General features: G+C 37.2%; 1 protein-coding gene across 1 annotated transcript in view; it reads right to left on the reverse strand.

Annotated features, from left to right (window-relative positions):
- UXS1 (UDP-glucuronate decarboxylase 1) overlaps positions 1-15,275 on the reverse strand; it is a 54,845-nt gene that overhangs the window by 26,743 nt on the left and 12,827 nt on the right. The window contains exons 3-6 of the mRNA XM_074535876.1: positions 13,185-13,233; positions 11,038-11,081; positions 7,486-7,546; positions 2,588-2,768 (exon numbers count right to left, since the gene is read on the reverse strand). Of these exons, the coding sequence (XP_074391977.1) occupies positions 2,588-2,768; positions 7,486-7,546; positions 11,038-11,081; positions 13,185-13,233 (335 nt within the window). The remainder of the gene's footprint in view (positions 1-2,587; positions 2,769-7,485; positions 7,547-11,037; positions 11,082-13,184; positions 13,234-15,275) is intronic.

The following is a 15,275-nucleotide window of genomic DNA, read 5'->3' on the forward strand; positions in this document are numbered from 1 at the left end:
ATAAAGCATTAATTCTCATTTGTTTTCCAATTAACATCTGTGAGTCCTTACAATATGGTTTGTAGGAAGATGAGCTACAGTGCTCTCAAGTGACTATCTTGGGGCACTTGTAACGTTCATGAATGTAAGAATGAGGCAGAATATAAGTAAAGGTGTATTTCTATTTTTTTGCCTTATACTACAAAAAAGAGTGTTAAGAGATTTTCTTTCCAGACTAGTCTTCAGAAAAAACTCCTCTGTCTTCCTGTACCAAAAAAGTGCCTATTTAATAGTGTATTTAAGCTGCATGTGAGGGATAAGGCTGAAATGAAAATATCTTTAAAAACACAGAACTGAACTATAATAGGAAAAAAAGGGTTAATATAGCTATTTCCAACTTTTTTTTACTATTTTTTACCTTTCAAGATTCCTGAACTACTTTCATTCCACTAAAAAACTCAAAACCCTTTTTCTTCTGCTTGAAAAAAGCAAAAGTGAAAACTTGAGCATCTCCTATTGACATTTCAAAATGCTAAAGCAAATAAAATCCTAGTAGAGGAGAAAGACATTCAGCACTAGAGATAACTACAGTTGTCACAAGGCTAAAAAATAAAATGTGTGTTTATGTGATTTATTATTGTCTCTGGCCAACCTAGATGAAGATCCAAGAATGCTGAGTCCCACTTGGTGTCATGGTTCAAAGACAATGACGCAGCCAGGGCAGATTGTGCGTAGGCACCACTGTGAAGCTGAAAGCTCCCCATCTTGAGACTAAATTCACTTTTCTATATCCAAAGAGAAAGCACTGCTCTTTCTAGACCAAAAATGAGGTCTCTCTCAGAAATAAAGCACTGATTATCCTCTCTGGAACTGAGCTGTCAAACAACCTTATGTAACCTGGTTTAAACAGGACAGCAAATACAGAGAAATTCTCTAGACACAAACCTACTTTTTATCATGACTGCACAGTCATTCCAACTTCTATTTACAAGTAAAAAGGAGAAACTGGGAGTAAGAAAAGAAGTATTTCATCTATATGCCAACTTGCTGATCTGTTAAAAAACTGTCTCCCCATTGCCTCATTGGACTATAAACTCTGCAATGAAATGAAATTTTGCAGTGTTCTTAGTGTACGAAAGTTAATTTCATTTTAACATTTAGCCATGCCAGCCTCAATTTACACTGCTGGAAGATGAAAAGGCATTCAATAAACTACCCACTGAATAAAATATAATAATTAGCTGTCAGGACTAAATAGGGAATTGGTGTCTTAATTACACAAGCCATAGGCAAGGTAGCTGAAAGATCTCAGAATTGCCATTCATTAGTGCCTAGTTAGCTGGGCAACAATATAGCAATGATGATAATTCTCTGAGAAAGTCTCAAATGTAATCAGTCAGAAAGAAGGAAAAGAATGGAAAAGATTAGAAAAGCTGACAAATTGATCTGGCTGAGGTATGAGCTACCAGCACCTGGAGTCAGTTAATAAGATCCTTGTTCCATTATCCTGTCAGTGGAAGAAGTTTGAAATAACTTATAAATAAAACAGGCAGTAACTGAAGCAGTGCATTGTCAGAACAGAGCAGGAGCATGTGTTTCTGCAGGACTGTTTCAGTAGTGTTGCCAGGAATTCATCACAAGCAATAACACAAGAGATGAAATTACTAGAGATATTTCCTGTGAAATTCCATCCACAAGAATCCATCAGGAATTAAAAAAACCCAAACCACTCAGTCTTTTTTTTTCTTAAAATGAACAAGTACATTGCTACAGAGTTTTAAAAGGATGGAGCACACCCACCAGAACTGTAGTGTAATTTGAGCAATGCTTTCACTGACTCATTATATGGTTAGATACTCCCATGGAAGTCTATAAATGCATGTCTCTCTCCAATATAACCATGCTAATGGTGCCTTAAAATCTGACTATTTAATAGTTTGTGGTTTATGATAGTTCAGATGTTGAGCTACTACTTTAAAGCAGGACACACTTTTGTTTGTTTGCTTCTTTCTTTAAAATTGGTGTATTTTTATTTCTTTTTTTCTGTTGAAAACTAGGAAAATTCAGTGCTGCTGTTTTCCAAGTCTTCAGGTTGTAGAATGCCTGTACCTAAAGAGGGAGCAATGTTTTCTACAGAAGACACTGAAGGCAACTAAGGAGAGTTAATTTCCTCTCAACTGACCATACACAGTTGCAGGATGCATGTCTAGTGTAGCTGCAGCGCTCAAATACACTTCAGTTCACGAAATATCTGGACCACATATTCTGTGTGTGTAAGCCTGTGCAGGCACATAGGAAAGTGGGACAATGGATGGGACAGACAGACTGACCCCTGCCATCTTGCCTTCTTACAAAATCAGACATATCAGGATGTTTTTAAGGTGTCTTTCCTCCTGTCCACTCAGAAAAGAAGAACTGTTTTCAGACAAAAGTGCTCTGAACCTTACTCCGTACTGGTCACGGAAAACAGGCTAATAATAAACAAAGCATACAGATATCAGATAGATCAACCCAGAACTCAACACACAAGTTTCATTTCTTTACAGATGCACACACTTAGAAGGGAAAGGCCCAAAAAAATGCACATAACAAAGCAGAGACTACCTACCTTCAATATACAGGGGCTCAACGACATCATGATTTATCAGTTCGAAGTTCTCATGACCAATCCAGTGCTCCACATTTCTTTTCCTGCCCGTAAAGAAGTTGTCCACAACTGTAACCTCATGGCCATCCATCATTAGTTTGTCAGTAAGATGAGAACCCACAAACCCTGCTCCTCCAGTTATCTGCGTTAGGACAGTTGGTATAAATTTCTTTTTCTTTTTACAGAAACACTAGACAAAGTCTACAAACATGAAGACAGAACAGTAGGTTTCAGATCTTTGCTTACTCCAGGGGAAACAACTCCATTTCCATGTATTTTTTTTCCAAGATTTACAGATTTCAAAATTTTGAGAGACATACTTGACATGTTTCATCACTGTCAGGTTAGAAGGTTAGCTATCTATTCATATCAACAAAAAACTGTTTTTCAGATTATTTTCCTTTTTTTACTTCAAATTGGATTGTGCTCTTTTTTGTGACAGCCAAGTCTAAAAATATGCAGAAAGGTATTAGAAGAAATTTCTGCAAATCCCATTTCTCAGAGGGAAAAAAAAAGGTATGACAGAATGCCAGGTTATTTTCATGTCAGATTTATCAGATACATCAAGTCCAGCTTCTGTCTGGTTTACATGGAAGACATGCTGGGTGTTCTAAGTAAGTACTGTAATTTTTCACCCAGAAAGAAGGAAGGGAATTCTCTTAAGATGTTTCATTTGAAATATCTCCTAAAACCAAAATAATTCTTTCTGTGTCGTAACACATCCATAGCTCACATCATCCTGGCCTGAGGAGGTCAGCCAGTTGGATTAGATGATCGCTGCAGGTCCCTTACAACTGAAAAAACTCTATTCTACACCATTAGCTCTGACATGCAGCATTTGCCTGTCTTGAAACTCTGATGTTCTGCTGCAAAGAAACAAGCAGAAATAAAATATTTAAAACTCTGGACTCCTGTTTCATTGAAGAAACAAGCTAATTCATTTTTCCCTTTTTACACCACAGACTTCAACAGTAAACAAGCAACAAAAAAAATCACTTATTTAGTACTGAATCAGTCAGCACAATAAGTAGAACTGCAAGTTGTGTGACACACCCAGAGCCAGCTACAGAAGCAATTATTTTCTCTGCATTTCATAAACTGTTTTCAAGAACGAAGACATGACAAATCACAACACCTGAAAAGTAGAATTGTAAAAGACCTGTGTGGTATCAGCCACAAAAGATATCTGCATGGTCAAATTCATATTTTCAAAGTGATTCAGCTGTTGATGTCCATTCTTCAGCTGTAGAGACAACTAACTAAACAATGAAAGGACAAAATGGAATCAAGCAGGAATCTAATGAATGGATAGTGTACTGAAATGACAAAGTGCTGTGTGGAAAAGGATGAGATGCCTGAAGTTCTTTTCCTTTGGGTTAGTCAAAGACTAAACATTTATCCTGTCCACTACCCTGCCATCCACTGCTTTAAAAAAGCAAGATTAGCAGATTTTTTTTTTAAACTAGAAAAAAAGCAAAGGAAAACCTCCAAAGATTGAAAAGTGGAAAAACCATACAGAAATTACATGTTTTCTTTTGCAAAAACTTGCATGTCCACTTCTTGTATTCTCATCCTTCCTTTTCTTATTAAAAACTCAGGGGCGCCTGTGTGTTAAACCAATTGTAAATGGCAGTTAATGAAAGAATCATTCAGTTGGTTTATTTAGTATTCTTCTGAGTTTGTCAGGGCTTTCTTGTGGGAGATTCAACACCTTATTCAGTTCCCTGACAAACTTGAAGGAAAAACAGGATTTAGGAGAAATTCCCTCTGGAATAAAAGAAAGAATCTCAAGGCTCATGTTATGCTGCAAGAGAGAGGAGGGAAGAGCAAGTTTCTTGCAGAATGCTGAGAATGAGGACAGAAGACCAGTAACTGAGGGAGAACAGCCCTTTGCCTTGTGTCACCACTTACCAGAGGGAAAAAACCAAACCCATGCATGGCAAACCTAATGCCATGAGTTTATCCTGACTTGCAAACAAGCTGCAGCCTTGCTGAATGTTCCAAGGGTTTTGGCTTTTCTGTGGTGAGCAGGATAAGATTTTTCTGTAGAAGACCTGAACCTACTCCTTCAACTGAGGCCCAAGGAAATCTCCTGCTGCTACTTCTATTGCCAAGATACTAGAGAAGATAAACTCAATGCTTGCAACACATGTCTTTCGTGCAGTAAAAGGAAGTGTCTTCTTCCCAATATCCCTTAAAAAAAATAAAAATCACAAAGCCAAACAAAAAAGGCAAAAAAGCACAAAAAAAAGCACACATAATAAGAAGAAAAAAAGCACAAAAAGGTAAAAAAAAGCACAAACCAATTCTGTCTGGAAAGAAGTTTCCAATTACCTTAAACCTGCAAGTAGCTTTTATGATGAAACTAAGTTGGCTTCATTAACATATCACTTCCATGGGTATTAGACAAGAACTTAAGAAATGATTGAAAAAGGAGTTGAATTTCCCCTGGAAAAGTAAAAAAACTATGTAAATTATGTTTTTTATCATTACTTGATGCAACGTTAAAAAAAAAGAAAAGATGATTTATCACTGAAGTTCTTTGTACAACCTTCCTGTAATTACTGATACAAGCATCACTTCTAAATATTACTTCCTGCAAATCACAATGACATATTAATCCACATAATCATAAGTTGTACATGAATTATATCCGTATCAGAACTGGAGCACCAGCTTGGGTCTTAAAAAGGAATTCTTTATTAAGACAACATTAATGAAAATATTTCATTACTTAGTAGAGCACGTATGCTTGGTAACTTCAGCATCTACTAAAAGGCACAAATATTAGAGATAATTATCTTCACCACAGGCACTTACAGGTTTGTCTATTACATGTTTCTGCTGTCTGAAATCAGATTCAAAACATCTTATGCCCCATAAGGAAATTATATTAATATTTTTGTTCTCTGCTTTTATCACTTTACTATATTCAATTCAGAAAAAAGACACCCAATAGATTGAACCAATGGCAACACTATCTTCCACATAGCAGAATTGTTTCTCTTGCATATGAAAGCCTGCAGCCTAGTCACTTCAGACAACTCAGGAAATAGATAAATCATGCACAACAAGGTGAAGATCTCTTTTCAATGAAAGTGGCAGGATATCTGGTGTCAGCTGAGATACCACCACAACCAGAAATCATCTCCAGAGAGATGCTGTTTAATAAAAACTAACTGCTAGAGCTGTTGTCTTGTCAGGACAGCGCTGTGAGGATCTCCAGGCTGGAGCTGGAGACTGCAGTCAGAATTTAAAAAAAAGTTAAATTAAGAATGCATTCTAGAAAAAGATGCAGTATTAACAAAATACAAAGCAAAATACGTGATCTAGCAGAATTCACTGGGCTGGCTAGTTCTTGAGAATTTTGAAGTGTCACGCAACATTTTTATGGGAACTTCAGCTACTCAAACCAAGGGATTATTTCCCCTAGAAGTATGACAGCAACACTGTAGCAGAAGGTAACTGGCCCCATGGGCAGGAGGCCTATGAATGCCCATCCGAGTTGGCACAAAACTACTCAGAACAACCTGCCACTCCTTTTGGCCAGTTTTCTCTGCAGTCATTTAAACTCTACAAAATACACTGGGAACCAAAAAGCTATTCACCTCCAGGTCCCCTGAAAACTCTCCTATTCCAACTATTTGCCATCTCTGTTGAAGCAACAAATTTCAACAAAATATCCAGTATTTTTCAGTGGCAAAGTCTGGAAGTGAACATTAAGAGCTCCACAGCCTGTTAACAGCTTTCACTGACACTTTTGATGGAAGTACATTCTCACTTCCACAGAAAACATGACATTAAGACCCTTGAAAACACACGAGGTACACAATTTAGGAATTTTCAAAATTAAACCTCTATTTTCCTCAGTTTATTTTCTGTAGTCAACAGGGGCACTGGGAGTTTATAGATCTCCATCAGACTGTTATAAAAATAACAGAACACCATTGCAGAACTAAACTAATTTGGTAACACTTTGTGAAAGTTTTCAGTAGCAATGAAGATTATTGCCTAAATATGCAGAAAAATAATTTTCTCTGCATATTTTCAGTTTTTTTCTTCAGGATTTTGAAGTCAAAGCAAACAAAAGCACCAGCAAAGTTAGGCACGTTAGCAGGGTTTTGTTGTAGACTTTACTTTCATTACTACAGAAGCAGAAGTTCATACTCTATTTTCCACATCTCAAATAGCTATACTTTCTCTACCTTCAAAACATGAGGACAATTCCTCCCCTCACCAAAGACACAGAGAAACAAGGAAAAATCTAGGTCACAGATAACATCAAAATTTTTGCAGACAAAGCTGGAAAGCTGATTTCCAGCACAATTTACAAAGTTTAAGAATGCCCTGGACAAGTCCTTTTCCTGAGTTAACCTGCCATCCTCTTCAACCCTCAACTGCTTATGATGTTTCAAAATAACAGAAACAACAGAGAAGATAGAGAGAGATGAACATTCCCTGCAGGGCAACTTCTCTTCTAGCCTTATGACTAGATTTCGCCCAATTTGGACACACAAGGTTCCTGTTAAGATGTGCTTTAAAAGTTCCCCAGTCTCTGAAAGTTTAAGCCATCTGGGAGCACAAAGACACTTTTACAATGTGATTCTGAGAAGTTACAGGGAAAAGCAGTTTAGTTGGCAAGTCACACTTTCAAAGCAGAGTGTATTGTTCATATGCTGAGTTTGAGAACATCAACACAAGTAAGTGAAGCAGTGCCCTAAAAAACCTGTGCAACACATATGACAGCCCAGGTAATTCCCTTCATCCCTTCTCATTTCTTTAATCCTACAAAACAGATTACATTCCACAGAATTTTTTGGTATTTCCCCAAAACAGCCTCTGAGTAAACACAAACTTACCAGGATTCTTTTACGATCCTTTTCTGATAAAAATTTCACTGGTGGGTATTTCTGGGTGAAACTATGGAACATTTCAAAACAAAGAAGGAAAACAAAGTAAGTTTCAGCCTGGTTTCTTTCACATACCTCTCTTTGCAGCTTAAGAAACTACTCTGAAAATCTTCCACTCTTAAAGTTCTGCTAAGAGTATATTTAGTCCTTTATTCTAAAAAATAATCTGGGTCAACACAAGACAATGCCTTTGCATGCTAAAATATCAAAATTCATCTGTATACAGTGCTTTTAAAATTTCCCCCTGATTTTATATAATGAAACATCTGACTTTTATCTTTTGAGAGCTGAACTAGTGTCAGACATGACATCAGAAGAGCATAAAACAATAAAACATGAGCAGTGACTGGATACCTTCTTTTTAAAGTTTTAAAAGGCAAACAACCCCCTTAAAAGCTCTCGAACTCATTTTGTTGACTTACCACATTGACTTCAAACACTTCTTGAAGTTTCAATGTGAAACTTACAACATAAAGTTTTAATTTGCCCTAAAGTTTTACAAAAATCAATATAAAGTTTACAATCAGAATGTTGAAAAACCACATTTTAAGATATTTTAACAATTTCCACAAGAGACTTTATTCAGTATAAAAACCAATCTTAATTTTCTTAGACATGCTAGACTGCCATTTATTTGATGATCTTCAAGCTAGTAATTTAATTTTTCCATCTTCTTTACAAGAACTTAATCAAACCAAAACCACCATAAAATAAAATAATGCAACATATGAATCTTAAGTGCTCTCTCAAGTTCTTGATGCTTCAAACCTTAGAAGAACTTCTCTCTCTCCCTGGCATGCATTCTGCAACAAAGTCCTCTGAAAGAAGGTGTAAATTTTATTTATTTCAGTAATTAGCTTCATAGTCTTAGCAATTTAATAGCTCAGGTTTCCCTCAACTAAACATCAGCATGACACTGCACACACTGTGGTTACTCTTCTCGTCCAGTAAGTCCACAGGTGAGAGACAGCCTGGTGTAGCATGCAAGAGCCAAAAATGCCAAAAGTTAAATTTTCTTATCCTCACCAAAAGCTACTCACTGAACTGACCCTACACTGTGATCTTGAAGCACCCCCTCCCTCCTCTGCTTCTAACCTGCAGTACTGGCTCAACAGGAATTCTTCAGCACCAGAGCACAGATGCTTCAATATTTTATCCAATTTTCATCACAGCATGAAAGCTGCTTTCAATTTCTCAGACAGGGGAAATATGGCAATGGAACCTTCCAATGTCAGCCACACAGGGAGACTGAAAAAGAAGCTACCTACTCTTGCCTTACATCACTGTACAGGTCACTAACAATTTCTTTGATTTTTGCTGAAGAAATGAAAGACAGTGCACAAGCACAATGCAGATGTAGAATCCATATCCTTTCTGAGATAGAGAGGAAAATTCACTCATAACAAGAGATTTATGAAGTTCAAAATAAGTGTAAGTGCCAAATAACTAGATGCAAGGCAAATCTCTCTCCTCCATTCTGAAGACCACTATTTTAAAGTTGTAGTAATCCAGCCTGGGGTCATATTGCTGTCAAAGGACCTCACAACCATTTTTCCTCCTTCTATTACACCAGGAGCAGTTTAGAGCCAGTGGGATAGAGTCTGGTAGCCAAAAACCTTTTGGCAACAAAATTGAGTTTATCTTGACTTGATGCTTGCTTTGATCACAACATGGCAATGCTTTTGCTGCACAAATTCTTTATAAAAACTTTACAGCTCTAGCTTCAGTTAAACAATCTCCAGTCATGAGACTAGCATTAAGGAATTCTTGTCTTTCCTGCTTCTCAAAAGCATGAAGATGGCTTGCTTTCAAGTTTTATCAGCTTATGAAGTAAGAAAACATTGACACTAGAATAAGCTTTGCAAGCAGGATCAGCTTTCAGGCATGTGACAGTGAGTAGTCATTTACTGCCACTTCACACAGATATAAAATTTAAAAAATATTAATCGCAACAACCCACACTCAGCTAAACCACCAGAGGTAAAGGGCTACATTACTTGAAAAATAATAAAAACACAATAATAAGAGCACCCTTTTTGTCAAAGTATAATTTCCAGATTGGCTCATACAGAGGTAAAAAATATCTTGATTCCTTCTCCTTTTTCCTAGAGTTCTGAAACAAGACTTATCAATACACATGAAAATAGTATTTATAGTATTTATATGGCTTGTGGGAGAAGTTTTAACTTAATGGTTCTACTCAACAACTCAATGCTCTTTTGAAAAAATACAACAATTATTTAATAAGAAAGAGCCAGTCAGGATAGCCTCCCACAAAGGTCTTCTGTGGATAGCAGAAGAAAATACCTGAATTACCCACAACTGAAGCTGAAGGCTTACTGGACTATCAACAAAGATTAAATAAATCAATTTAATATTGTAATTAGCAAGGTGGTGACACTTTGTTTCACATTTGCCAATTGTTTGACAATTTGTTTCACATTGCCAATATACACCTAGTTCAACCTATGAAGTTCATGTGCACATTAAGAGATGAGCAACCAGCTCAGTATTCTCACTGAAATAAATTGGATGTGACAAGTCACTGAACCTTTCAAATCAATTGTAAAAAACATAACTGATTTTTTTTTCCTTTTTTCTTTTCCTTACAGCCCAGGAGGGGTGGGAGGAGGAGGAGCAGCTGCTCACTGGCAAGAAAAAACTCTGAACACCAAAGTACTGCAGGTGTCAAGCACACCTCTGGCCAGCAGCAATGGTATTCTGCCCCCTCTCCAGAGGAAGAGGGCACAGCCACCAGTATGCAACACCCCACAAGGGCTTACTGATACTGCTTGGACAATCCAGTCTTAACCCTTTGGAATGCAGCACTCTCTGCCTTGCCTGGGACACCAACAGTGTCACCTGCAAAACCCTACACCACTGGCAAAAGCAGCATGTCCTTGCCAGAGCTGCCAGTTCCCACTGCCATACCAGACCTCATTCTGTGATGAAATCAGAGAACTGATGTGACACAAAGGCGAGCAGGCAGGTTGTGAGGGGTAACACATTCCCTTACAGATCCTGAGAGAAGCAGGTCAGCCAGGCTCATCCAAAGCACACACACAGGCTAAGATGCACAAGCAATCTTGCACAAGCAAGTCACTGCCCAGTAGCTGAAGCAGAGTAACCAAGCACAAGTATGGGAAAAGTGTGGCAAAACACACTTTAAGTCTCTTGAAGATGAAACCAGTATGTCCTAGCAGACATAAACCACAGTAATCCATTCATCAGCTGGACTCCAAATAGCAAATACCTCCACAGGATTTGAACTTTCCAGAGTCCAGGATGCCCAGCTTGATCTGGTACTATCAATCAGCCAGAATACCTTAACCATTAATGTCTCAGCATTCAATGCCCTGCCACCACTTATATATGACAATAAATCAAAGGTTCTGAAGGTATATACAAAAATTTATTTCAAGCCTATAACTGCAGAACTGACTGCTACAGAAAAAAAAAAAGTGCCTTTGAGCTGCTTCCCAAATTCAGCAGATGACATACCTTTTTTCCAGATCTTTGATTTTCTCCCTTAGAGGTGCAACAACCTAAATTAAAGGAAAAACATTTAATCTTTGAAGAATAAAATAGGATTCACATCACAAAAGACACACATAGGAAGTTGCCTTAGAGCAGAAATCATGGCAAGCAGTCTCCTATGGAGATCTTTACTGAAGACACTCCAAGAAACTTACATTTCAAAGCCTCTTTACATAAAAAACCCTTGAACCTTTTCCACCAAAAATCAAATCACCTAGAAAAGTGTGAAATGAAATCCCTTAACTTACAATTGAAAACAAAACATCTCAAGGCTATGAATACCACAGTCTTGACAAGGACATCCAGTGTTATGATTCCTATTTGACAAAGTGAAGTCGCAAGTGACTTGTCTGAGGTTGTCAAAGGTAATCTATATCCAGCAACAGAACAATGGGACAGTAAGTGAAACATCAACTACTTAAATGGACAACAGACAAGCACACACAGGACACAGTCAGAGGGGCATTAGCTCCAGTGAAATGTCTGTAATTCTCTCAGAACATGCTATACAAATTCAAAGATACATCACATTTAAATACCTAAGTATGTTCTACATCATGATTTGAGGTTATATTTAGGCTTAATAGAATCTTGAAATTTGTTAGAAAATATAGTTCACCTACCAAGACTTCTGTTTGCATTTTCATGGCTTTAGAAAAGAGAATCATTTAGGCTGGCATCAGTTTCAATTTCTTTATCACAGGACCCAAATTTCTAACAGTCCTGCTGAATTTCAACAGGAGTCCTTGAACTCTTGTTTTTAAGTTTATTAAAGCCTTGTCACAAAATTTCAAAATTTACCCTCTTGGGTAAATAAATTGAAAGCTGTCAGAGGTTCTAACTGGTGCTAAGTGGCAGCACATCAGCAACCACCATTAATTTGTTTTATACAAATACTTCTGGTTAGAGCTAGACAATTCAGTAGCTCCATAAGCTGAATAAAGCTGCATATTCAGGTTAAGAGGAAATAATATGGTATTATCATTTATATTCATTAAATACTTAGCTCTGTGGAATAGCAAATAATTCTTGAAACAGTTATTCTGAGGGTGTAAGACATTATAGAAGTGCAACTTTAAAAATAAGATCCAGAAACATCCAACTTCTCACACCTTACAGTAACTCTGATCTACACATTGAATTTTAAATATTTCACCATTCTTAACCAACTGGAATTTTCACAATGCTTGTTGCAACACTTAGCAGAATCTCTTTTTTTAAATTCAAACCAACCAATCAAAAAAAAAAAAAAAAGAGAAAGAGGAATGCAAAAGACACTAAGAATACAAGCTCTCCACTGATTTTAAGCAATTTCAGTAGGCTGCTCACTGTGTCCAGAGGAACAACCGCTATATAAACCTGCTGGAATACAAGACACTAGGCAGACCAGGCTACACTAGCACAGGAACACAAACCCACACAAGGGTAAGGGGGTATCCACCTCAAGGACTTCTCTATCCATTTAATACTTTGTTTTATTGTTATTACACTGGAAGGCTGAAACATTTGGAGAAACATGCGTTGCACACATTCTCAATATTTCACAATAAACTGAGGCTGAAATGGAAATTCAGAGGTATTGGTACAGCAGTCCAGAACCACCAGTAAGTTCAGTCCCCATATCCACTCCAGAAATTGCCAGGACTTGTGCTTAAAGCCTTGGCACTGCACACCCTCCCCAGCCACAAACATTGCTGTATTTATTCATTAGCTAAGAACAAAGCACAGCAATTTTGGGCACCTTCAAATTTGTAATGCTTGTAAATACTTCACATTTTGTAAGGCAGTCAGAGGAACGAATTTGTGCACATCCTTTAAGTTACAAATAAAACAGTTCTTGGGAGGATTCTACCATAGTCTCTGCAGCAAATGTATCAGCAGATCCATCACTATCAAGAAAGGTTGTAATGAAAATAAAGTGGAGTCAGAGATCAATGTTAGAAACTCCACTAGAGCAAAGAACAGTTCAAAAACTTATGTACAGACAAAAATCCAATGCTTTGGTTTTAGCAGAATCAAGAGTAAGGAGATACAACTAAATATACCACTTCAATATGAAATGAGTAAAATGGAGTACTCAAAAAACAGATTACAACTATTAGCAAACTAACCTCCTCTATTCTACTTTCCACCTTCTGATCCCCATTTTCTTGAAGAGACCTGTGGGCAAGAAAAGAAAAAAAATAATCCACCTAAGCAATAATTGCTCCACTGCACCTGCATTATATTAAAGCAGCATTCTCAAAGCACCTCAAGTTAGTATTATTTCAAAAACATAATTAGAACAAATTAAAGAGGATGGTCTAATTTCCATTGAAATCCATCAGTTTGGCAGAAAGTGAACCAAGCCCACAGGAAAGATCAGTACAAATAAAAATGACACTCATTTTACATAGAAAATTACCTGTTTTTTAGAAAAGTGTCTAATTACTGGTTTTGAGTGCAAATTTACTGTGCAAAGGCCCAAAATGTCTCTTTGAGGGTCTCTGCTTACTGTATGCTGACAATTTTTCCCTTAGGCAAATGTATCCCACTTTGACTTTGAACTTTTCCAAACACATGGGAAAAACCCCCAACTGCACTAAAACACATCTTCAGTAACAGCCTGATGGGCAACACTGACTTCTCACACAAATGTTACTCATTTGACATGAGGCCAAGGATGAAGTATGTTGTGGTAACTCATGAAAATAGACTACTGTCTAAAAAGGCCAGTCTGTTGTACAAATCTGTGTGGTCTTATTTAGCATCTAATTGGGTAAAGTGTCTCAGTTATGTTCACTTTTGAGTAAATTTTTACAAGTATAGAATATGTATTTTTAAATTCTACCTTTTGTATAAAAGGTTATGCAATTTTCCTAACATTTGTGTTACTATGTTTTTGGGTTTTTTTTCAATTAAACCTTCTGAAAGGGGAATTATTTATCTCACAGTAGTTAAAGTTTTTGCATACTAGAGGAATCATGGGTATCCAACATTAAATGCAGTTCTTTCAAGTGAAAAACAGAGCTCCTTTACTTGGGACCTGAACTCATTACACCTAGAGAAACAGAAGATCCTTTGTTAAGCAGATATATATATATATATATACACCACACTGTTAGAAGTTAAAGCAATGATTCCCTTCATAACCCTCTGTAAAACTCTCACTTTTTAAGAAAGTCAACTATTACTGAGCCAAAGACCTTATTGAGCAGATTCATTTGTATCTCTAAAGAATACAGTAAATTCCAACAGTAAGACACACATTCCCTGAACCATCTCTTCAAACTAAGTTGTCATTTATTGCACTAATGGCAATAAAAACCCTGAAACTAATGTTGAATGAATGTACTATGAGGAAGTGGTATTAAGCTATCCTGGAGGATTTTGAAAACGTTTACCCAAGTAACAGAAATTTACAAAAAACTATGCAAACAACTGCGGAACATAGTCTTTCCTCTCTTATAAGTGAGGAAGGAAAATATGGAAACCCCCTCAGAATTTGAAAAGTTCCCCTCAAAAATAGTTCCTACTGTTTTTTACTCACAGTAAAATCCTACAACTCAAGGACTGGCAACTCAGCAATCTATTTTTTCATGAGCATTTCCTCCTAACAAAGACAATCTTACTGGCTGAGGACCAACATCAGTCCCTCAGAAATAATTTTCACCCTCAACAGCTCTAAAAAGGACATCTCAAATAAGAATTCAGAGGTAGCTAGCAGCAGAATTTTTAAAAACAGCCTATCAGGAAATAAACAGGAATATCAGGATCCCACACCCACCTGTCCTCCTCAAGCCCCTCTCTGAGGTTCTTGTCCTTTGTAAGAAATGCTCAGCTGCTCATGTAACAGCTGCTAAGCTGCCATAGTTCACTGGTCACGATAACATGGTAATCTAACTGATATCTCCATCTGCAACCCACAGCAGCCCAGCAGCTGTTTGCCTGACAGCTGAGCACTCTTTGCATCAAGGGTGGGAAACTCCAAGAGGAGCAGAGTGGACCACTTGGGATAGCAAGAGACTCCCAGGGTAAGCTGTCATAGGTGCATTAGAGCCTAGAGAAAATGCATTATTATTATTATTATTCTTATTTTGTCTCAAGCTTTCCTGACTATGTGCTGCTAAGAAAACCAAAATCCTTTACTAGCAAAACAACATGGTAAAATATTCTGTCCTCTATACACAATGACTTTGCTGTAGGGAACAAGCTGTCGCCAT

Source organism: Zonotrichia albicollis, chromosome 2 (assembly GCF_047830755.1).
Source record: "Zonotrichia albicollis isolate bZonAlb1 chromosome 2, bZonAlb1.hap1, whole genome shotgun sequence".
Lineage (NCBI taxonomy): Eukaryota > Metazoa > Chordata > Aves > Passeriformes > Passerellidae > Zonotrichia > Zonotrichia albicollis.